The 25,870-nt window shown below is 39.2% G+C and overlaps 2 protein-coding genes across 2 annotated transcripts; one reads left to right on the top strand and one right to left on the bottom strand.

The window, feature by feature from the left end:
- Positions 1–11,433: 11,433 nt before the first annotated feature.
- Positions 11,434–15,791, bottom strand: LOC107740914 (zinc finger protein ZIC 2-like). The gene is made up of 3 exons (XM_016553463.1): positions 14,221–15,791; positions 12,556–12,719; positions 11,434–12,193 (listed from the first exon to the last, which is right to left on the bottom strand). Exons 1-3 carry the CDS (start codon positions 15,197–15,199, stop codon positions 12,002–12,004), a joined length of 1,335 nt encoding a protein of 444 aa, XP_016408949.1. The 5' UTR covers positions 15,200–15,791; the 3' UTR covers positions 11,434–12,001.
- Positions 15,792–20,158: 4,367 nt separating this feature from the next.
- On the top strand, positions 20,159–24,648 carry LOC107740913 (zinc finger protein ZIC 5-like). Its single transcript, XM_016553462.1, has 3 exons — positions 20,159–20,764; positions 21,209–21,802; positions 23,289–24,648. Exons 1-3 carry the CDS (start codon positions 20,311–20,313, stop codon positions 23,732–23,734), a joined length of 1,494 nt encoding a protein of 497 aa, XP_016408948.1. The 5' UTR covers positions 20,159–20,310; the 3' UTR covers positions 23,735–24,648.
- Positions 24,649–25,870: the final 1,222 nt, after the last annotated feature.

The raw sequence follows: 25,870 nt of genomic DNA, 5'->3' as shown, positions 1-25,870 counted from the left end.
AAAGGGTTGTAGATTATAGCACAGGAAGTGTTTAAGCCTGGCATTCTACACATATAACAGTCGTGTTTTGGTTATAGAAGTTATCAGTGTCATTGTAGAATGTTTAAAATCTCCATTTGAAGCACAATGAGATGATTAATCTACTATGTTATGATTCGATTCTTTCACGGGTTCCTGAAACTGAGATGCACGTGTGGCATTTCATGTCAATGCTTAACAAAATAGTGCTAGCATAACTAAACAAAGTAGGTTCGAACTAGAAAGAGCATGCAGCAGTTTAGAGCATGTCCATTTTTCCTAGGGTCTGCAAAGGTTAAACTCAAGTGGCTGGTAACAACTCTATTATGTGGTGAGTCTCTGGTTGGCAAACAGAAGCGTTGCATGTAAAACTGCAGTGGAGGCCTGTCCCTGGAGACCCCTGTGCACAGCAGGTTAACCTGTCAGTGCTTTTTTAAGGCCTGATTGCTAAGCCCCCTGTAGCTTGAGGTAAACTGACAATTTTCCATCAGCAGGGAGGTTGGCTTTATTAGTGATAGGGTGAAAAAAAAGTAAATTTGAGCGCAAAGGGTATTGTTCCCTCCAATGGAGTATTAACATATGAGAGGTTCAATCAATTAGCTTGACGCTAAGAAACACATGAGCCTGGCTAATGAAGAGACATTCAGAAAAATGAATGCGCAGACATTGAAGAACAAAACATGGTAAACATGTTTGCAATTGATATATTCCGGTTAGTTCCACTGAAAAGGTAATTCAGGGATTATAAAAATCAACTGAATTGCATGGAAATCATAACTGAATAACTGGTTAGCGTAGCTCGGCTTACTATAATGCTTGCATGCTTGTATTGACAAAAAATTGACTGTTTCCACATATTTGTAACTTTTATTTGTCTCTTCATTATTTCTCCAGGAAAAGATGCCATTAAGATTGATGCCAGTCAAGCCCTGTAAGTATTTGAGTTATAGATTAAACAATCAAACTAAACGACAGTTTATGAATGTTGTAAATGCAAAAAGGAAAGAGAGACATTTGAATAAGGGCTATCTGATGAAAAAAAAAGAAAACTGAATCAGTTAAAAGTGTTTTCAATTGCTAAAAATTGATATTTATAGAAATCACCGTTGACTGATTAGCATAGCACAGCTAATATCATCATATATAACGAAGGCTCTATAAAACTGTCAACAAATTACATAAAATTACAGAAATACACAACCTAAAGCTAAACACTCTCTTCTGATAAAAAGCATGACCTAATCAGTGCATGACAGGGCATAAAACTAGTCATGAGGGGTTAAGCTGGTCCCTATAGTTCTACAAAACGGAGAAGAATTGAAGAACAGCACATACAGTACATGGTAGTACATACTGTAAAGTGAAGAGTGGCCTTCAATGATCAAAAGTACTAGTGCGATTCACACTTAAAGGGATAGTTCAGCCAAAAATGAAAGTTGTGCCATATACTCAACCTCAAGTTTAAACACAAAAGCAGAAGAATTTTCAAGAATGTTTTTTGTTCATACAAAGACTGATGTGTTCTGCAGATTAAAGAAAGTCATGCGGGTTTGGAACGACATGAGGGTAAGTAAATGATGACACAGTTTTCATTTTTGGCTGAACTATGCCTTTGACTCAAGGTCACTGTTTTGCACATAGAGAAGTGTTAGCATATGATGGATGTGAATTGTTGATGAGGCACCAAGCAATGAATAATTCAAGCGCACACACACACAATATACGTATATGCACGTCCATAAGTCCATAAGTCATTAAGGTAGATGCTGACCCTAATAAGAAGTCGTTGACACGGGAGGCTGGGGGTAGCTTGCTGACAGCATGGGAGCCATTTAATCTAGCCCTTGATTAACTCATCGTCTGTCCACTTGTCCTACAGACATGTGCTAACATGTCATAATAGTCATAATTCTCATCAGCCTCCACTCGCTCCCCAGTTTCCTGATTAGGGCCCTTTTCCCAGAAGGCCCCTGGTTAAAGCTTAATAATTCCCCTTAGCTTCACCCACCGTGGGCCCTTCAATTAAATACAGAATATCTAACACACCCATACTGACTCAGGATGGACCCTACCTCCAGCTATACGCCATGCTGACAAGCTGCACTGTTCTTCGGTTTGCAGCAATTAGTCCCCTCTTATCAAACCCCTGGCACAGAATGTGCTCTCTAAATGTGCTTGCTTGTTTTATTTTGTGAAGTGCCACCACAGCGCTTTGTGGACGGGGAGGAGGGATTTGTGCGGCACCGAATTCGGCATTAAAAACACAGCTTGTTGCTCGCTGCACCTTCAAATAGCTTTCCTGCCCTTTGTTTTATGTGCTTTTTTTGTACGACAGGGCAATATCTGTCAGGAGTGCCACTCTTTTAATGCAATTCCCTCTCTTCGGCATCATTGTGAACAGCTGTCAACAGTGTTTCCCATTTATTTGTCGAGTGCTAGAAGGATGGGGGCCTAGCAGAATCCCCCAGTTCGTCAGCAAGCCCACTGGGGACCGTCTTCGCTCAGACTTCCCACGCGAGCTATGCGCGAGGTGGGAAGTAAATGCACTCGTTTCCCTTCCAGCTAGGCGCTGTTTACTTTTCAACACCTCCTTAAGGGCCGCATCCCAGAGACCAGACAGCCAAGAGACGGGAGGGATGTCGCTACACAACACCAATTTGTGGAGTAGTGGGTTCGGCTCTCCATGTTTATGAAGTCGTCCTCTGCCTCACGAGCGCCCGTGTGATGATGAGATGTGCCGCCTCAAATAAGAACACCTCTGTCGGGATGAGCGAGCCGACCGTGTCCTTCTCACCATAAATATGACTGTCAGGAGTTTGGGGATGGGCAGTGTTTCTCGTTGTTTTTGCCACTTGTGATTTGTCAAGAAATCAATATACTCATTATCACCGTAGCTGCCTGAGAGTAGCGAAAGAATGTATGTCAGATGCAGAGAGGGAGATGCATGTGGCTGACGCGTAGAAAAAGCGGGAGTGTTAAGATGACACCTGTGTATAAGATCAGGAATGACATCACCTATGCGTGTGAGCGTAGATGACTCAGTCAACCCAGTCTCTACTGATGTTAAACTGTGACAATTAAAGGGACAGTTCACCCAAAAATGAAAATTCTGTCATTATTTTCTCACCCACATGTCCAAACTTGAATCCCACTGACTTTAATTGAATGGAGTATGGACAAAAAAACACTGAGACATTTTTTTTTTTTTCCAAAATATATTCTTTTGTGTTTCACAGAATAAAGGAATTCATACTGGTTTGGAACGACGGGAGGTTGAGTAAATGATAACAGAACTTACATTTTAAATGCATTAATATCAATGCTTGTAGATAAACCTACATACATTAGATTTATTGCAAATATTAGAAAATAATTACATGTATTATGCAATAAAACATTTAACAAGGTAAATGCAAACAGATGCAAACATATGCATTATGTTATTGTAATTTTCTAGCTGTAAACATTTCACATCATTTTTGCTATTTTTTATTAAATGACATTGACAAATATTAATATTAAATATATTTAGTTTTTAATATATAAATATCTTACATATTATAGTATTAAATATATAAAATGTATATTTTAAATAAATATTTATACTTATAATTAAATATTACATAGATTTAATTTCATGAATATAAATAAATTGTTTTTATTTATCTCGTTAATTTATTTAATGGACAGTAAAAAGCAACAGGAAATTAAATAAGAAAGAAGGCTGTGACATGACCTGTGCCAGACTTGAACCTGGGCCCCCATGAGCGTAACAGCTCTTTATATATTGTGAGCAACAGCTACAAGACATATTGGCTATTTTAAGGAGACAGAATCTTGTTAAAAAAAAAATTTCTATGGAGTAAAAAAGTCCTATTAAATTTATTTTAGTCAGATCGACAGTTATAGAGAACATGTTTATTGTTGCTGGAATATAATTTCTGTTCTGTTCAAAATGTAAATTAGATTTTTTTTTTTCGCTTCAGGTTTTTATCACGTTATGCTGCCAATTTAGCAATGAGATGACTGTTATGAACATAATGTCCTTTCTGGTGAATAGCAACATCATTTATGTTCTTCTGAAATAACACGTCCAAATACATTGACTTTGTTTGAGCTGAGGTCACGAGGGAATCATTAGGATCAGAACTGTCATTACGATACATATTTGCACACATAAATTTAAATCTGCTCCATTCATTCAAATCACCATCACTTTGGGCATTAGCTAACGTTAGCATGTATTGTTGTTCGAAACATTGACGTATGTCAGGTGCTACCTGACTAGCCACTGATGAGCTCACTGACCATGATCGTCTAGACTGTCGGGGGACCCTGGACCTCCAGCATGGAAACTTGATGTTCAGAGTCAATCAAATTAGCTCCTTCCAGTCCACTAGCCTGAGCAATGAACAAGCCGCCCAAACCCAATAGCTTGGAGCTGACGACATCGATGGAGTGATCCCACATGCACCTCATGGGGTAAGACATACATTGATAAATATGAACAATGCCATTGAAAGAATACAAGTCAGTTCAGCATAATGACGATAAGTCAGAGATATGCTTTCTTTCTCAGTGCCTTGAGCATTGTTTTGAAGCGAAGGTATCAAATTGGACTAATATTTGCATGAGACAGAGATGTTTTTGTAGTATTCAGAGAACTCCGCGGGCGCACGGCCTCCTCATGTGACGACCAGACAGTGAAAATAAAAAAAAGGATCAGTTCTACAACTTACGGCACAGGAATCCATTCCGCACAGACTGCTACTGTTTTGATGTTCATCTTCAACCGTTCCTGGTGTTTTAATAACCTGTGGAGGGCCACTTGTAAACTCTTGATGTGGGCAAAGTCAAAAACTTGTAAGATATTAGATATGCGCAGGAATATCAAACCGAATCCTCGGAGCACCAGGGTTTTTTGCTTTCACATTTGCTTTTAAGATTTAGTCAAAGGTTCTCAATGAGAAAAGTACGAAAGAGACAGCTGGGAAGAAGCTTATCTGCGACGTAAGAGAGGGTATCTGTACGCACCTTGATATTTTGAAAAGAGCCATCAACACTCATTTCTGTCAGTCCGTGTGAATTCTCCTGAATGGCATTTGCCTGCTCTAAGTTTCGTTATACGCAAGAATAACAGCAGGAGAGAGATGTGGGGAGTCTCAGATACAGCTTATCGAAAGTAACCGATTGAATTAAGTGCTAAAACAAATTCATTTTGACATAAAATGCATACTTTTCCTCCTCTATGTTTTAGTATCTCACGTGTTTTTGAGTTTGGCAGAGTTGATGTTTTTTTATTTGGTGAGAGCAGCTAGTCAAGTCCAATTACCTTCTCCTCTTTAAGTCTGATAAAAATGCTGAAATAAACAGGTAACTCCAAACCTTATGCCGGTTTCCATGACAAATACAACATAAAGGTGGAGAACAAGAGGGGTTCTGTTCCATTAAGTCATTAAGTCCTTATAAAACCAAACTCTGAAAGCATCTTTGGCCCTGCTGCTGCCCTCGGGCAGAGAACCGCTGTGTTTGAAGATCAAAGTCGTAGAGGTGTGACTCTAGGTTTATATGTGCAGGAAAATTGAAAATTTCCCTAAACTGGAGGGGTCTGCATAAAAAAGTAGGCCGCAGTCCAGTAATGCTTTTCAAAAACAGGAGCTGCACCTTTTTTAGCAGCGTTCTCAGGGCTGAATAATACAAAGAGCACCTTCTGAACCGAGTTTTAGTGAGTAACTGACTTGCGTCATTAGACTTCAATTAGTGACTCAAATCTGACGTCCATCTGTAGGTGTGTGTGTGTGAAATCCACCTACCACCATCAATGAACCATTACAGAAAATGTAATGTAAAACAAAAAAGCTACCCGTAAGTGGCGTATTTTTCTATTCATAACCTTCTATACAATAATTACTGAAATAATTTTACTGAATACTCTTAATGTGTACTTTGAAGAGAGATTTAACCAGCCATTTCCCAAAAGCTCATAATAGTGTAATACTGAAATATCAAAATTATTTAGATCTAGCAAAACATCATGTGGCTCATGTTGAAAGTGGAATTAAGTGTTTATGGTGTTTGCAGTAGCATGACTGTACTTCGTAATTCACACTCAACTCCACTTGTGTGACTCACACTAACAAAATGACTCCCATGAGTGAAAAACACTCATTCAAAGTGATCGTATATAAAAGGGAAAGTGTTTAGCAGGGGAGGTTTTCAATGGCTCGGTCATGTTTGTCCTGAATAGGCGGTGCCAGCTTGGATTTCCTCCAGGAATTAGGCTTTTTGTTTGTGTCTATAGGCCAGAAGTGACAGCTATTCCTGCTTGCTCAAAGTAAGCTTATACATTTGTCGTGAGAAACGCTGTGTCTACGTCCACTCCTCATGACATGAAAGTCTCGGTTTTGTAACAGGAAGCTCAACTGTACATAGACTTCCACATAAACATACTATAAGAGAGGGGTGGTCTGAACAGCCAGGCAGACAGAGAAAGGAAGAGAGAAAAGGCCTGAGCTCTGCTTTAAGAAGAATTATATACAGTGTGATGCTCCTGAAGAAAAGTCTTAATTAAATTAAATATATTTTGTGTTGTTCATTTGTTTTTCGATTGCTTACAAACCTATTTAGAAACATGATCAATTTGGCACACTGACAAACTTTATACCTCTCTGTAACAAATTTTTAACATAAAGCAGAATGTCCATCAGCAAAACAATTAAATAAGCAGGTTGCCATGCGTCTAATTAATTAAGTTCTCAGTTCATGTATATGGACCATTTGCAATGTAAACTAGTCATAATAAATGAAATTATTAGATGTGGGTCGTTTCAGTTAAAGGCCAAAATCTATTATATGAAATTGCTAAAGATCAGTGAATGTCTCCGTTTATTTACATAGTTAACGTCACTACTGCCTGGTTTCTCGAAACTTAAAGTTAAAAGTGAATCTATACGGCACATTTCTTCAAACAATATTTTTTCTTGTGCGTAAACGTCAGTAAATTAACGTGAGCCTTGAACTACTGGCTAATTCGTTATGTGTAACGGTTTCTTGTTTCCCCCAACTTTATCAGAGACAAACGTACACAAAAGTATCGACATTAATGCATTTTCGTCATTAACAAAAAAAAGTATTTGTTACAATAATAGTTTTAAAACTATATTCCGTCCTCTGTGCATGGCGCGTGACAGGCCTGAATGAAAGACAAGTTAAAACATTATAGCCTATTAGCCAACATTTATAAGCTAATGGAAATGATTTAAATCGAGGTATGATGTATAACTATTTATTCTTAATAGAGATATTAAAACAACAGTTTTCACGTTTAAATAAATATTGTTAACACATGAGATTTAAGTGAGCGTTTTCTAAATGAGCGCCTGCCACTTTTTTCTTCATCCTTTCCATCCTCTTCTTTCTCCAATGGCGAGTTTAAATGTATACATTGCAAACATGTTTACATATAACATGTTACATAATGACAGTTACATACAGCTATAGCACTCCTCAAACCATGATCTATGAACATCAATATGTTGATATTACTGAACTACATGGTTCAGCAGTGGCCGTCAGTAATGTATGTTTGAAGCTGTCTTTTGAAAGCCATAATTTATTTATATTTCTAGATTCAGCTAAGTTAGTCAGGATTTTGTCAGCTTTATGTGTGGTTTCAAGTGGGGTTTTTTTACTCGCTATATTAATATTATAATATTAGTAATAAAATATCCCCAACTATATTGCCCGGTGTGTGTGTGTGTTTGTGTGTGTGTGTGTGTGTGTGTGTGTGTGTGTGTGTGGGTTAAAGTTATTTATTTTGCATTTTATTTATTCATTGGACAGAAATATTTATTTAAATTTAAAAATATTTAATATTTTCAAAAAATTCGTCTGGTACACCTGAACATGAGCCCCAGGAAAACTATTCGTTTATTTGTCTGTAAATTCGTTATGTTCAATTAGACATAATTTTCAGATGGTTCAGATTTCATCAACATTTAATTATAATAATTATTTTTAAAAAAATACTGAAAATACTGAATAAACCGTTGCTTTGGCCATCTTTGTGAGGATTTCAATTAGAGAGAGCGGTGTAGCGTTACGGCAGGTCACATAAGGTTACACGGACTCTCCCTTACATAGGCCATGTTGTTTACAATTTGTCTTCATATCACTCTTTAACCCAGCGCAAAATAGATTGATATACATTTGAACATTTGAAATGTAGAAATTGTAACGTTAAATGTGTTTTTTTTTATTTTTTTTTTATGTGTCACCTCCTGTTATCAGTCAAAGCACTTTCATTCAAGTTTTTCTGTTCTCCACTTTGGAAATAACTAATTAATATTTACATAAGTCATATCATTAACACTATAGTTCGGTGGAATACACTGCCAGATCATTTTCGCTTAGCTAGACATGGTTACTCAGAGTTAAACGTCAATCACAAGGACAACCACTAGGTTTTTACAAGCACGTATAGGTTTGATTTGATGCAAGATGGCACTGATTTTTAACATCTATGATAATAATATTAACAATACAAATAAAACCCTTTCTATCAAACATAGAACCTGCATTGATCATTTATTTTTACTGATTGAATCTGTGATTTGCGGACACGTTATTAACTAAAACGTCCGACCTGATTATCTTCTATCTTTCCGGACTTAAAGAGGTAGCTGCTTTGACTGTTTCATAAACATTATAATGTTTGTGAAACATTATTCTAGCTGTTTAACGAGACTATAACACAAGGCACATTTGGCACATACGTCTGATACATTTTTGTCTTACAATAATCAAAAATATATATAAACATGTATATGTACAAATGCGTACATACGAAGTTGAATACGAATAAAATCATTTAGAATTAATTTTACAAAAGAAACTACAGTTAAAACTGATTAAGACAGGGGTACAATAAGGCGAAATAATATGATCCCAAAACATCTCTCGAATTTGTGATCTCTGGGGAAAAAAAATTCAAAATTAATTATAACAAAAAGAGAAGCAATAGAATAAAGGTTGGGGGGAAATCTGCCATAGTTCACTGTTATTGCATTCTGTGTGTGAGAAAACCAGTGGGACTACTGTGTGTGTGTGTGTGTGTGTGTGTGTGTGTGTGTGTGAGGAAGAGAGAAAGAGACTGCGCATATATGTCTGCGCATATTTCTGCAGGTGTGGATGAAATTGGCTGGAAAATGAAGGCAGCCATTGCTCTAATCATTGAGAGTGAGGTTATTTCCACCGCCTAGGAACAATTACAGCTCTTGGTTAATATTTTGGTGTTATTAACATTTTCTAACATTATAAAATCTAACATAAAATATATTTATTTTTGTTATTTTTTTTCTGAAATGTAAATGGTGAAATTTAGAAAGAAGAAAAAAAAAACAATAGTGTTAGCCAGTGTTTTGTTTGTAGGTGGCCCATATCCCTCTGGTCTGTTAAATTGTACAAGCTCCTCTGTATGAGCTCTACGAGCGGGAGTTGGCAGCCCTCACCAGTCTCATAAAGCAAAAACAAACAAACAAACAAAAAAACGTTTGAAGCATAACGTAAATGCATTTTCAAGCACACAATGAAAGCATTCATTATTATTATTATTATTAGCCTATTATTGTTTCGTATCGTATATTTGTTTCGTTTATACATTTAATTGTTAAAACATCCTATAAAATAATGATTTGAATCAAAACGCCTTTTGAATTTTCAGTTGTACGTAGAAGAAATTCAGAAACTTTGCGTGTTAAAAAATAATAAAGTCTGTTTGAAAGTGGAATGTACAGTCTTGAACTACTTTTTTTTTTCTGTGGGCAGGTTTTTCTACACGGATCAATATCAGAGCAGCATGCGCTGCGAAGGAAACGCCATCCAAGCTCCGCAGGACGCTGACCTTTCACTCTCCCTACAGGTCACACCATCCTCCCGTAGACAGGTCAACACACCAACACACAACTATGTCAAAGTATGCCTTAACAGAGAATATTTATATCCGGCGGATAACCAACACAAGCCAATGAGTGGGCACATTACTGCACATTAATAATCAGTGTTCTGGTGATTTCTGAACGGACCAACTGGCTTCTTGTGGGTGGCTCCAAGTTGTATTTCCCGTGAATAAAATATGTAGGGTATACATTATGTTCATGTGCCCATCTCAAAACACACTGTGGCACCGGGTGGTGATTTTACAGTCAACAACAATAGGAAAAGCGTCTAACAGCCTATCCCTTCCCCCAGGCTTTACACACATGAATATTAATCTGATCCTTCACCGTCTAAAGTTCTACACATTGCACTAGAGCTTTAACACAGATAGTGACACGGATACGATCGCTCTCAAGTACCTCCAGTCTATTAATTACTCATGCTGGAGGATTGTTTTCGTGCTGTCAGTGATATCATCATACACGAAAAAATAATCTGCGACAATATTCCTTGATGTTTCTGCATAATGTCAAATGCCCCTGTTAAATGTATTTTATTCCGCTTTTTTATTCTCGCATCTGAAGGTGTTTATGCATCCTCTGAGCGCTGAGAAAAGCACACGAAATTAAATAGAAAATCCGGGTTACAACTGAGCGAACAAGTCGCAGGGACTGCCAGTCACCTCTTAATTCTGCAGGAAAAAAGTTTTTTCCCCCCAGAGGTTGACAAGAGTGCCAGAGTCAAGTTCAAGTTCACGGCCACTTGATTTCAAACTCTATTTTATCCCAAGTGTGAAAGGAAGAGCGACTGCGGCATTATCCAAAATTAAACACATGCGTCTTAAAAAAAATGGAGCACTCGAACAGTGGCGGAAAGGTTTATATTAATAGTACTGATTATAAAAGTTAGATCCGTTTTCCCGTGTATAAATTTTCTGCATACTGCTCTCAGTATTCCTGTGTATTGTTGCGAATGTTCTATTTAAATGTTTCTGTCTTTTTTATTTTCTTTTAAAATGCTGAAATATGTCCTTTAGTGCTTGAAATCATTAGTGTTTGAAGCGTCGAATTGTGTGTGGCAAGATATTTCAACACTATCTACCCAACACTACACAAACAGCTGAATGCCTCTTGCTTTCAGACCACTGTGTAAATTATGGTTTAAAGTCTATTTAGCCTATACAAAAAAGGCCTAAAAGTTGTCAAAGTGTATCTATATAATGCGTAGACAACATTGAAAGAACACGACGCGTTGTAAGGATTGTACACTTGCACCACGTTTTATTATATCTGTATGCAGTAAAATTTTTATCACAATAATGGAGAAAACACTTCTCAAACTTTGAACAAAAACACATATAACAAAACAACTGCCCCTGTTCAGCCCATAATTGTACATATTTATAGTAAAGAAACATTCTTTATAAATATTGTTTCATCTGTAGCAAGTAAATACCATAATTTAATTACAAATGGATAAATATGGCAGTCGATATTTACAAAAAGAAGGGTGTGGTTACAGATATTTAACGGTACGACATTAATTTCCCCCACAATCTTCCAAATATATTTCACAATTCAAACTTGCAAAGCACAAAACATCACAAGTTAAGCCCAGCAAACTAAGATATACATTCACAAGCAAATATTGTGTCTGTCTTCGTTATATGTTGACTTTGGCACTCTTTCCAGTTAATAGTTGTTTAGTTTACAATCAGTTTGCCATAATGGGATCACAATATTCAATATGATAATACAACGTTATGGTAATATGTGCACTAAAAAGTCCAGTTAGAGAAATAGCAACCATTGAAGGAACATCTATACACCAAAAACCCGACAAATTCTATCACAACCATTGGGAAAGAGAGCGCGTAGTATGTACAAAAAGAGGACGTTTAGTGCTTTTGCGCACGGTACTTCTGTCGATGTGGGAATGTTAATCCTGCTGGACAAGCGCATAATATACAGTAGGAGCGTTCGTTTTGTACAAGCTGTATATGGATCTCCTGGTTTTCTGAAATGATTCCTCCTGGGATGGCACAGTCTTAAACATACCATTCACTGAAATTGGACGATAAACTGCTGTGGTTGTTGGAACTGTGGACCGCTGAGGAAGGCGACAGATTGTTGTTTTGGGTCTCAGTGGAGGGGGACACCAGACCAGGGGGTGTTGAGGACTCATAACCAGAACTTGCCGCTGGCGACGAGTCAGATGCAGGTGGGGATGACTCGTGAACCTAAAACACACACACACACACACACACAATAAATAATTAATGATCTTTGGAATGAATCATGAATAGCGTGTAGCCTATTACTAAAACTGTTCATGAGTAAATTTTAGACAAATCGGTAGTTCGTTCCAATATGACAATAGGCTATATGAGTGAAAATTTCATGTCAGTTCTAACTTTTTCAATATGCATTAGCTAATGAGCTGTTATGCATTTTAGAATTTTATTATGTTTGCTAGTGTTATTTTAATTGTGATTAAATTTATTACTGCTATAAATACACAGTGGCACGAAGTAAACATTTTGTGACAAAAATGCATAATATATTTCTCATTCTGTGTTCTAGAGGAATCTGGAGAACTTACCTTCATATGCTTTCGAAGAGAGCTGGGATGAGTGTAGGACTTGTCACACATTTTGCAAAGATACGGTTTGTCTGACGTGTGAACGTGCATGTGCTTCTTTCGATCACTGCTGTTCGCGAAGCGCCGATCACATCCTTCAAACTCACACTGAAATGGTTTCTCCCCTGAGAAGAAAAACCGTATTTACATTCACACGATTAGTGTTTAAAGTTTAATTCCGCTTTTAAGAAAACACAACAAAAACAGCGCACATCACAACATAGACGAAATCTGCCATTCTGGTACACTTCAAAAGAACATTTATATGCATATGTATATGTATATGTATATGTATATATATATATTTATGTGTGTGTGTGTGTGTGTGTAATATGTATATATATTCTACTAAATGCTACAAATAAAATGAAATAAATTGCGTAGCATTCTAAATAAACTGAAATGAAATCACTCAAGAGGTTTTCATATGCACGTAGTTGTAAAACAGAGATGCCTTACAACGACACAGGGGGTCACACAACCACATCTACAGATACGACCAGCGTAAATGTTACAACAATATAAATACATAGAAAATCTAATTTTGCTGATAATTACGTTTGCGAGAATTTACTTTATTTAGCAATCTGTACAAACAAAACCAAATAAAAAAAAATAAGGGGGAAATCAGTCACATAACACCATTTCCTATTTTCAACGTTCAGCTTTTGTCAGCCCCACACAAAACTTCGCCATTTGCTTAGAAATAATCAAAATGCAATTAACACCTTGACAAATAGAAGGCTCAATACCTCCGTGTATTCTAAATAGGAAATTGCTTAAATGTGCAACCCCGGTAATGGCCTGTCTAACACATAGACTTGCCAATGCAATGGAAAGAATAACAATAGGCCCACATATCGCCCATTCCTAAAGTAGGAAATATATTCTTATTTTTATGTCGTCCTTTTTGTGTTGGTAATGATCTGTATTCATTTTGTAATTCCTATGTAGCCTACGTGTGAGTATATACGTCTAGATGCATGGTCTAAGCTAATCGTTGTTTTTTAATGGTTTCATGAATATAAAGTGTATCACTGTTAGTGTGAATATATGCATTGTTTCTAATTTTAACAACAATTAAAATACCCCGTAACGTGGCCAAAAACATGCACAAACTGGAGTAATTTCAAAATCCTGACGTAGTCACCCGGGTGCTCGAGCATTGGTCCACGCAAACATTAAACCGGTTGGAGAGATTTACGGCTGCTCTGCGCACGCGATGAGCCCTCGAGTCGCCTTTGACCCGTTTAAAGTTTATGAACCACAAACCCTCGACAGTCTCTTACATAATTCAGCACATTGTTGCAAAACATCGCATTTACTCGGTATTTACCAGGCATAATCGTTTTCAGCCGCGTTCACTCTCACGAATTGTATATGTGCTTACGGCATCCGTTTTCTTTTAAAGATCTAAATCTACTTTAAGCGTCGATTTAAGTATGCGCTCTCAACGTCTAAAAATACATCAACCTACCATAATCAGCTTATTTTTGTAAGAACGACTATTTGCGATACTATTTTTGGGGGTTATAAATGAGACCATTGTAGCTCCAAAACAAACGCAAGACTTACAGATAGGCTATTAATGTGACAAGCGCGAGCAGAAATAAATATCATAATTACCTGTGTGTGTTCTCTTGTGAATCTTCAGGTTTTCTGATCTCGCGAAGACTTTGCCACATCCAGGGAACGGGCAGGGGAAAGGCTTTTCTCCCGTGTGCACGCGTATGTGATTGACCAGTTTATATTTGGCTTTAAAAGGCTTGCTTTCCCGGGGACATTCTTCCCAAAAGCAGATGTGGTTGCTCTGCTCGGGTCCTCCAACGTGCTCGACCGAGACGTGTGTGACCAGCTCATGCATGGTGCTGAAAGTTTTATTGCAACTCTTCTTCGGATTGCTGAGCTGCTCCTGATCGATCCACTTACAGATGAGCTCTTGCTTAATACACTGCTGCCTCATGTAGCGAAAGAAGGCACCGGGGTGATGGTGATGCGTTGCCATATTCATCCCCATGTTCATATTCATGGAGCCGTACTGGTTGTGCAGCTGAGCGGCTGAGTAAGGGTCGGTCCTCGGGCTGGAGACCTGGTGGTACTGGTCTGATCGCCCGAAAACCTCCCCCGGTAGTCCGAGTCGCATCTGCCCGTTGAGCACGTTTGGGGAGCCGTGAGATCCATGCTGCTCGTGGATGCCAGGGAACAGAATGTGGCCTTGGCTGTCTGTGTGAGAGTGATGGAGCGAGCCGCCAGTGGGGCCGAAGAGTGCGTGCTGGCCTCCCGCCGGTGACGATTCCCCGAATCCACGGCTGCGAAAGAGAAAGTCCCGCGTGGAGTTAAACGGCGAGCTCGCGTATGATGTGACATGAGCCGCGTGCGCGCCCAGAGCCGCGGCGGGGTAACCGGGCGCTTGGCTCGTGAATGCAGAACTCTGTCCGGGCGAGAGATCGTGGTTCAGTTTGAAGGCGCCCATGTGCGCCGAGTCGACGAAGCTGTTCTGCGCTAAACTCAAGTCTCTGTCCTGCATCTCACTGGAGGAGTGATGATGTCTGGCAAAGGAGCCCACTCCCAAACCAGGGAACTGATGCCCAGCGTCCAGTAACATGCTTTCGTTGAGCAAAACCAATTTTCTTTCAAGCAGTCTATGCGCGGCGCTTCAACAAAACATGTAACAAAATAAAATCGAATGAGCTACAGGAATATTAACTTCCAGATTTGAGAACACGACATGAGGTGATGAAGTTCGATCCGCTCATAGGGAAAAAAAGCTTTGCGTGTTAAGTTAGACTATATTTTTCGTGTGGATAACTTGTTACTCAAAATCCCCAATGCAGCGAAATGAAAAGATTCCTTTGCGCGTTTCCTTTGAAACTGAGTCGATGTCGTAATTTTCGGATTACACGAAAATACGAGTTATTATCTTACTGAGTCTTCCTTGTTCTTGAAGCATCTCGAATTGGAATGTTTATTTCTTTCGCTTGTCTATGTTTATCTCGGAGGGTCCCTCTTTCTCAGTGGACTGGCACTACCTCCTCTTACGCCCCCTTTAACTGGAGCCCGGTCATTCATTTGACGCACTCTCATTGGCCGCCGCTCCTCATCAATCCTAGGTGCCCCTCCAATCGAACGCACTCCTTTGGCAACTAATCGCTGATCGCCATCTTCCACCGACAATTACCGCCTACTTTTCGGAGAACCTTTCGGGGAATAGGTAGAAGGAGAGCAAAAATACTCGCGTTTAATCAGACCGCTTAAAAAATCTAAATCACTTGCCGCGCGGGCTCATAAGAGTAAGTGTAACCCATCATTCTTTGATGAACTTCGCCACTTCAGTTTGTATAATTATTTAATGGCTTAAAATGTGCAGGATATTTTGGTTATAGCGAAATCTAGTAAGCTACTTTTGCATAGTGTAGGCTAATCCAACAATCAGACAGGGTTAACGTGAATGAAAAACAAACTCTCAAACCTCACTCGAGGTGCCTTGACTCAATCTGCACGTGAGTATGACAACACATTATGATGAATTAAAACACTAGTTCGCATCCAGTTTGTAGCCTATATGTGGTGGTCAGCATTTGAATAAAGGACGTGATCGTGTCTCCCTGAGTGTTGATGAACACATCAACAACAAACAAAGGTGTATTAATATATAGCTACATATAACATTATCCTATTGAGATATAAAGTAGCCTACTAAAAATAGATTAATTGACATGAAAAATAAGAGGAGTGTTGTCGGCAATGTATAAAGCATCGTCATTGCCATCAACATCATCTTTACATTAAATACTTTAATTAATTTACTGCATTAAAAACGCACTAATTCGTAGCTAACACCAAAACGCTGTTAGACCGACTCTGAAACATAGTGTTTCCTCTATAACAGAACCATAAACTTCACGTAAGGTTTGAAACAGTAAATACAACAACAGTATAAATTAGAGAATTCTTGTAAGCTAGGGTACCATCTACATTTTTCCTATCACTAAGCCTTATTTTTAGGCACATCTAATGCGCACACAGAGTATTCTAAATATTTGAGCACATACAAGAACAAAATTTCATTTTAATGTATTTAGATGAGATTACATTCCCATGTCAAAAAACACAATATGATATACCTTTAATTAAACAAAATAAATCAATAATTTGTGACGTCACGGACCGAGAGCCTGGTCTTTCTGTGTGAATAAATCAGGGAATCTGCATTATTTAAGTTTCGCGGCATTTTGTGGTTGCGGAACAGGCGTATATGCGAGCGTTTCCTAGCCTATGTAGACTACACTGTACACTCCCTGACAATAACCAAACCGTCCAACTGAAGTTATCCTAGCATGGGGTTACTGCATTACGGATTCCAGGCCAATGTACATAAGCCAATCCAGGGACCATTTCTGATCTAAGAACACGTCCTACGTGCAGCATTCGAGCGTTTATTTAAATGTTAACATTCAGTTAAAGGAGGTTTACTTACATTTTCATTGAACCTAAGTCCCATGAAGTCCCGTTCCAACGCACAACACACTTTGTCTTGTCTTTCCTCTCCTCCGAACGCTTTAAGCTGTAAATAATAGGGCGGAGGATGTATAAATCTTTGGGAATTCTGTGTGCCTCAGCTCAAAGCCATGCCGTTTGAACGTTATGTACCATTCTTCCAAGACTAGTTCTACCCTCTCCACAGGAAACACAGGATCTGATCCAAGTTCAAAGTCACGTCTGCCGACCTCTCAAAGAAGTTCTTTATTTCTCCAGAAAACCACAAAAACCTTTCCGCTTTTCAATGGGCAGGGAGAAGAAGAAAGAGAAATTAGACTGAGAGTGTAGTCGGCCTGGAACACACAGCCGCAGTTTTTGTTCTTCTTTTCTCATGTAGCAAGGAAGGGAAAAAGTTCGAAAAAGCTAAAACCAAACACACGAAAACACAGGGGAAAACAAATTTTGCTTTATATATATATATATATATATATATGCGCGTCACTGCCTAGATATTAACCCTGATTTTTTTCTCTACATGTGAAAGCAAAAAAAATCCCAAATAACCTTTAAATTACAATACATGAAGGACCATACCCCTATAGTTACATGAATTGTGACTTTCCATTAATGTGTAAGGCTCTTAGACAAAGCTACAAGGCATTTCTTTTAACTTTGACATTATCAATATGGTGACGCATTATTGGTTACTTTTAGTGACCTTGGGTATTCAAGGGTGTTTGACCTTCGACCCGTGGAGACCACATATGGTACCCTTTGAACTTGAACTGAAATCCTCACTGTTCAAAGATTATGCTTTATATATATATATATATATATATATATGCGCGTCACTGCCTAGATATTAACCCTGATTTTTTTCTCTACATGTGAAAGCAAAAAAAATCCCAAATAACCTTTAAATTACAATACATGAAGGACCATACCCCTATAGTTACATGAATTGTGACTTTCCATTAATGTGTAAGGCTCTTAGACAAAGCTACAAGGCATTTCTTTTAACGTTGACATTATCAATATGGTGACGCATTATTGGTTACTTTTAGTGACCTTGGGTATTCAAGGGTGTTTGACCTTCGACCCGTGGAGACCACATATGGTACCCTTTGAACTTGAACTGAAATCCTCACTGTTCAAAGATTATAATAAAACAAGCGCTGGCCTTCTCCCTCCGTTACGTCGTTTCATAAATAACAGGCAACGAAAATTCACATTTACTCACAAGCTGGTTTTAAACATTTATTGTTTATGACATTGTCATCATTAAGTTTTGTTGTAAGTGTAGCCTACTCAGCAATCAATACGACTGAATTATTTTTAAAGACACTCTTAAATAAGGTCTGTCCGTCCAACACAATTCAGAGGTAAACGTTGGGATGTCGTAAATCTCAATTAGAATGCATAGATTGTAATGCTTCTGTCACATTAACCGGCATACATCGTGGTTCCATTCATTCCAAATTAAGACCCTTGACAAAGCTGACAGGCATGATGGCTTATGCAGGAAATCCCAACACTTTTAGTTACTACAGGTGCAGGAGAGATACGCGAGGAGAGATACACATGCTTTATATATACATAAAAATAAGAAAATCTCATGAATGCTTTTTTTTCTTCAAGGTTTGATAAATTTGGGTATGCAGTTTTACCAGAAATGTCTGACCAATGAAATACATTTGTTTTAATCTGTATATTTTTAGTATTGTTAGAAAAGCATGTGACATCAACTTTGTAAGCAGAATTGTTATTTTTTTGTTGAGGTTTAAGGGTGGGGCTGTTTAACCTTCTGCTGTACTTTGGTAATTAGTTTTTTAAATAATTATTTGGAATATGGTTACAACTGCCCTGAAGCATTTTAAAAGATGTCTTTGAATTAAGACATATTAAATCAATGGCATACACTTCCTGCTGAGTTCAACATGGACTCTAAAAGGGCGTGGACGTGCTTCATGACACACACGTACAGCACACACAAACAAACATGAGATGAAATTATGTGAAAAGTAATGTTTCTTATACATTATTCTTAAAAAAAAAAACTTGGGGGGAAATTAGGATTTTTATATATATAACATTATAAAGAATCATGTCACAGAACGCTTTTGGAAAGATTATTGACAGATTTTTTTCTAAAATATGTCAAGGGTCGCTTCTTTTCTTCTGTACTTTCTGCGCAGGAATCTATCAGTTTCTGACAACGCCCATTGGACCGAAGATCTAATGTTCAAAATTGCATTTTTTTAAGCACAGATAACCCGTAAAAAAACATTTGTTGCATTTAAATGTAATCTTTAATTAAAAAATGCATGATAATGTTGATTATGTAAGATTATATTACGATAAACCCATCTGGATAAAGCAGGTTACTAGAAAGAATTCCATGAATGTAGGCTCTTGCAATTTCTGTTTATTAGGGCGTAAAGCCTAAACGTTTGTTTGGTTGAATAAAAACCACATGTACGATTTTGTTTTATGTATCTAATAATTTAGTTTTACCTATATGCCTGCATTGCAACAATTAGAAACAAATAAGTTTGGTATAGCATGCGTTTGTTTGTACTTGTAATTTTATTTCCAATGTCCCAATTTTATCCTTAGTCTGTTCTGTCTGTCAGCATAATGAAACGATTTATTTGACCGAAGAAAATTAATTTTATTTTTGCTGAATTCATGCTTGACAACGTTTTATTTATTTATTTAATTATATGATTTGAATTTAATTTCTAAATATATTTCAAACGATGTGTGGGGGTGTTGCACAATATGCTCCGCGTGTGTAGTGTCACTGTTTTGTGCAAAGAGAAAAACAACATCCTTCCACGTGTGTGTGCGTGCGTGTGTGTGTCTCGGTAAACAGATTTGCCTGTAACTTTGTGAGCACAACTTTCTGGAGTGAACAGTGATGAAGAGAGTGAGGGGGCGGAACCCCGCTGAGCCTCTGCGCTGAAAGACAGCCAATCGCTTCGTTCTCTTAACTGCCAGTCACCGAAATCTGTCCAATACCCGCAGTGCCATTTCTAAACTCTATTCCCCTCTGTGTCCTCCAACTGTTGTATGTTCTGCCAATCGCTTGAGGACAGAGTGGGAAAAGGAGCAAGCAGAGTTAGAGGCAGGACAAAAGAAGTTCTATAGACGGCCATATACATATATTTTAATGGTTTCAGAAGGCCCGTAGTTGGCGAAAACAATAGCGGTGAGCGTGGACATGACAGCGTAGTGATGGAGCCCCCTTTAAGCAAGAGGAATTCGGCGATAAGATTAGCGGATTTGGCATCGACTCAAGCCCTTCCTCATCAGAATATGACAGGCTTCCCGGGGATTGGGGGGCATCACCCGCACTCCCACCATGCCCACCTCCACCCTGGGGAGATGGGCAACGACCCCGGAGTGGCTCTCACTCCATTTGGACCCGAGCACATGGCACAGACCAATGCTCTCAAACTTAGTCCCTCTCAGCCTGTTCAAAGCCATCCCGAAGCCCAGACCGCGGCATCTTTCACGTCTCCTCAGACCACAGTTGGTTTCCCCGTGGCTCACCCCCACACAGGCTACACCACCAGCAGGGACTTCATCCTCAGGAGAGAGCTCTCAGCCTCTGCTATGCATGCACTTGGCGACCAGCATAGTTCCGCCTCCTCCCCTCATCACCATGGCATGTTCATTTCCCCAACAGGTGCTTACTCTTAACTGCCAGTCACCGAAATCTGTCCAATACCCGCAGTGCCATTTCTAAACTCTATTCCCCACTGTGTCCTCCAACTGTTGTATGTTCTGCCAATCGCTTGAGGACAGAGTGGGAAAAGGAGCAAGCAGAGTTAGAGGCAGGACAAAAGAAGTTCTATAGACGGCCATATACATATATTTTAATGGTTTCAGAAGGCCCGTAGTTGGCGAAAACAATAGCGGTGAGCGTGGACATGACAGCGTAGTGATGGAGCCCCCTTTCAGCAAGAGGAATTCGGCGATAAGATTAGCGGATTTGGCATCGACTCAAGCCTTTCCTCATCAGAATATGACAGGCTTCCCGGGGATACAGCCTCTGCTATGCATGCACTTGGCGACCAGCATAGTTCCGCCTCCTCCCCTCATCACCATGGCATGTTCATTTCCCCAACAGGTGCTTATGGGCACGCGGAAGGTGGTGCCCATCCACTTTACTCTGGACTGCACGAGCAAGCGGCCCCAGGTGCCCACCACCACCACCATGCCCTCAACGGGCAGATGCGTCTGGGTCTGCCGGGGGACATCTACGGCAGGCCAGAGCACTTCGGCCACAGGCCCGAGCACTATGGATCTTCTTCTCTGCACAGCTACAACTCCATGAACTTAAATGTGAACCTCGCCACGGCTCCTCACGGAGCCACAGGGGCGTTTTTGCGATACATGCGGCAGCCCATCAAGCAAGAGCTAATCTGCAAGTGGATTGACCAGGAGCAGACGTCCAAGAAGCCCTGCTTCAAAACTTTCAGCACCATGCACGAGCTCGTCAACCATGTCACGGTGGAGCACGTCGGGGGACCGGAGCAGAGCAGTCACGTCTGCTTCTGGGAAGAGTGTCCGCGCGAGGGAAAGGCGTTTAAAGCCAAGTACAAACTAATCAATCACATCCGCGTGCACACGGGCGAGAAGCCGTTCCCGTGCCCCTTTCCCGGTTGTGGCAAAGTATTCGCGCGCTCGGAAAATCTCAAGATTCACAAGAGGACGCACACAGGTTAGTGAAAAGTCGACCGATTCTTTGAAAAAACTTTAGTGGTCTGTTATTGAACGTGTTTGCACAACTTGGCAGGTAATCGAATTTTCTTGATATGTGGACTACCAAACGTTAGTTAGCCTACTATGGGGGAACAAAATCACTTTTTGTCCCCCGCCTCATGCACAAATATCCCCCATTCATACAGAAACAAGGTTAAGGAGGTTGTTTGTTTACAGTGCCTATTCGCCAAGCAAAAGTATCCCTTGGTGTCGCTAAGCGTCATGAACTTACTTCGAAAATTCAGCGAGAGATCAACGTGAATGTTGTTGCTGCTTGTACATATGGAAAAAGCACTTCCGACACTACGCTGCTATATAAGCAGACCAGTGTTTTTGCGTCTTTTTTCTTTGATGCATGCAATTTTATATCAAAGAGAGGTGCAAAAACGTTAGCGTGAAGACATCAGGCTGCAGTTGCATTTGAATGCTACGTGTTTAACGTAAAAAAATAAATAAAAAGCAAAACAGGGAAAGTACGAATTGTTTTATAGGCTGCAGGTAAAATAGTAACACGAAGTTTTCGGCACGTGTTTGTCTCCTTTAAAGCCACAGGGAATGACAAACAGTGTCTGAATAGATCCATACTAATGTAAATATGGAGAATGGGTCAGCCATGGGGCATTTACTACATTGTGATTAACCAAACTATGGTGATATCTTAGCAGAGCAAAGAAGGCCTCTACTTCTGATGTTCTTCTAATGTATTCTAACAAAATGATATGCGTGTGTGCTGTGCATGATATTTAATATTATGGTATTTAATAGATATAAAGCTCTTCCTCCAGTTAGCCTACTAAAATATGCACTCACGTGACCGTTTGTTATTGCAAGTTGTTAAAAAGTTGCAGGTATTGTTTAGGTTCTTTTACTGTATAGGCTATCTGTATCATGTTATGCTCACAACACGTGCTGACGTAAATTGCGCCCTGAATATGTAGGCTAGCGTGTCAAACCCACCTAGGGTACATTTATAAGGGTCGTGACATGGTGGTATCTTATGGTATCTTTTGTAACAAGTCCCGGGATGACAGTGAATCAGTGCAACGTGTAATGTAATTTTGATATGATTTGGATGTAAAGCCGGGTCAGTTCTTTTACTCCAAGCAACCTGATGCATATGGCGGGCCGAAATGTTTTCAGTACTTGACTCAGTTGCATATCCAGTAAAAATAATAATAATAAAAAAAAGAGTTTTGGCAAGCTTCAGTCAGAGAAAATGAGAGCGTTTACAGATTGGTTGCATAAGTCATGTGGTGCGCCTGAACATTCCATATGTAATAGCAGAAAATAAGTAGGCTACTGTGGGGTTACAGTGATAATGTTGCGATTTTCGAAACGAAACCATCCATTACCAGTGCAGCTATTATTTTCTTGTAAACAAGAAAATGTAAAATATGTATGGGTGATTTTTATGTCTAATTGCTCTGTTTTTTCTCCTTTGCCAGGTGAGAAGCCGTTCAAATGTGAGTTTGATGGCTGTGACAGGAAATTCGCCAACAGCAGTGACAGGAAGAAGCACTCTCACGTCCACACGAGCGATAAGCCTTACTTCTGTAAAGTGAAGGGTTGTGACAAGTCGTACACACACCCGAGCTCCCTGCGCAAACACATGAAGGTTCACTGCAAGTCTCCTCCGCCCCCTTCCGCCAACACGGGCTCCTCTTACCATCCCTCGTCCACGACGATCGGTGATGCCCTCTCACCAAACCTAGAGCCCCACAGGAACCGTTCGTCGAACCTTTCGCCTCAGGTGACCAACCTAAACGAATGGTACGTGTGCCAAGGGAGTGCTGGACCAAACAATCTACACACCCCCTCCAGCGATGTGCCAACGTCGGAATCCGACGACGAGGACTCTTTCAGACACACAGATCCAAGGGCAGTGCTCTGATGTGAACAGCAAGGAATACATTCATTATAAATGGTCCACATGAAAATAATAATAATAAAAAGAAAACATCAAATTCAAGGGTTGCAATTCGAAGAAGTGGAACACCTATGGATGTCAGTGGGTGAAGAGAACTTGCCACATGAAAATCGACTTGTACATTTTTTAAGATTTTACCTGACTTTTCGAGATAAAATAACTTGAGCTCAAAAGATTTATCAATTATGTTTAGGCTGTTTTTTTAATATTATACACCCCTTTTGTTGCACATAAATCTTTTTATAGAGAATCGTTTTACACGTTAAATGTCCGAGGGGCAAAAATCGCAGTGACAATAATTTTAAGTTTTTACTTGTATATTGTCAGTGTCAAAAAAATGAATGGGTGGAGTCTTTGTTAAAGTTTATACACTAACTGTGGTCAGGACGGTTTTTGTGATATTTAAAATATTTAAACCTGTATTTTATGCAAAATCAATGTAACTCTGATTAAAGAGTACGAAATATGTCCACTGAGACCCTAAATCGTTGACAGGCCTATCCCTGACTGATTTGTAAATAGTATATGGTATTGATGCTTGTGGATGTTTTCGTAGCGTTTCAACAAGTTTTGTACATTGTAATTTATTTGCTGGTATTAATGTTGGTCTGGAAGTACAGATACACCAAAGAATAATATAATTTTGGTGAAAAGAAGTGATGCTTTTTATCGTGTTCTGTAAAAAGGTCTTACTTGAATAGGCTGTATAATGTGAAGAATCTTTCGCATGAACCGTGTAGTAACTCTTTCTGTTGAGGTGCATGATGGTGTTGATGGAAAAAAAACGTAAGAAGGTCGTGAAGAAATTTGATGTTTGTGTATAGATATATGGAAAACTTGAATAAAAGGCAGGACGTGTAAATATGGTCTTTTCAGTAAAAAAAAAGGCCTTGATTCATTCTTTGATGTGTGCGTATTTCATGTAAAATTCAGCAGATTTCCAAGTTATGGTTTAAACTAATTATCCAATGAATATCACTGTTGCGGTAAGAAGTAATGCTTAATTTTCTGTAAAAGTCGGGACAGTAAAGCTAACCAAACGAAACAGCAAAGTTCTACAAAACACTTTCTAAACATTTTTTTTTCTTGATTTTCTCCTGAATGAAAATATTCCTTGGCCATTCAGTATTATTTCAAAAGGGAACCATCACCTAACTAATAGTGCACGTTATGAAAAGTAGAATAGCACAAAGCCAACAATGCATGAATCATTCATGGGAATATAAAACATAAAAGCTGCCCGACAATAAGAAAGTTGTATGGAGAATATGAAACAAAGTCCCCCGTCTTATTTCCTTCATGAAAACGCACAATAACAGTTTCAAAGTGCCCCTGTCCCAGACTATAGATTCAGAATTGACCAGCGCAAGTCCTGCACCACTTCAAAGAGCTCCACAACAGAACGGAAGACTGCACGGTGCGTTCGGATTTCTATGGGTCCCATTTGAATATTTATGGTAGAAAAACTACTAACTGCCGCTAGCTAAATGGTCAATCATCAAAGCAGAAACCTCTCCCACGAACCGTCTTGTGCCTTAAAATCGGCGTGTTCGACATTTTATATCAGCGCAGATGCAGGCATCCTGGACATTTCATATGGCTGGTGGAAAATGTGTGTGAAGAAAGTTCTAAAACGTCTCCTAAGAAAGTTTGATTTCGATTTTCATGCTAATGAACATCACTCTAAACCCTATGGAATAAAGCAAACAAGTTGGTGACTCGTTAGAGATTGTAAATCTTGCGTTTTGTGTCAGTGAAACGCCCCATAAATAGTGTGAAGTTCAAGGGCGCTTCATAAAGCGCGTGTGTGTTTACCGGACACTGGAAAAAGGCCACTTCAATTGGAAACACTCTATTAAGATACAGTCGCACTGACCTTTAGTTTCATGCTACGTTAGAGCAGTCAATTCGCTCTTCATCGGAATCGCTCATATTTTTGTTCCCAAATCTTTGAAATCCCTCTTGCGCATTAACGTTTAATTCGGAAATAAGCGCGCGCTCTGCCCATCTTTTGTCCACGAACTATTATTTGCTCAAGGAAAGAATGATCTTCTATTTATTTAAAACAAGTGCCCTTTGAATAGTGCAAAATAAACACGG

The sequence above is a fragment of the Sinocyclocheilus rhinocerous genome, unplaced genomic scaffold (assembly GCF_001515625.1).
Source record: "Sinocyclocheilus rhinocerous isolate Xijiao unplaced genomic scaffold, SAMN03320098_v1.1 scaffold165, whole genome shotgun sequence".
Classification (NCBI taxonomy): domain Eukaryota; kingdom Metazoa; phylum Chordata; class Actinopteri; order Cypriniformes; family Cyprinidae; genus Sinocyclocheilus; species Sinocyclocheilus rhinocerous.
The sequence above is the reverse complement of the archived record's forward strand: the minus strand, read 5'-3'. Positions and strand labels throughout refer to the sequence as shown.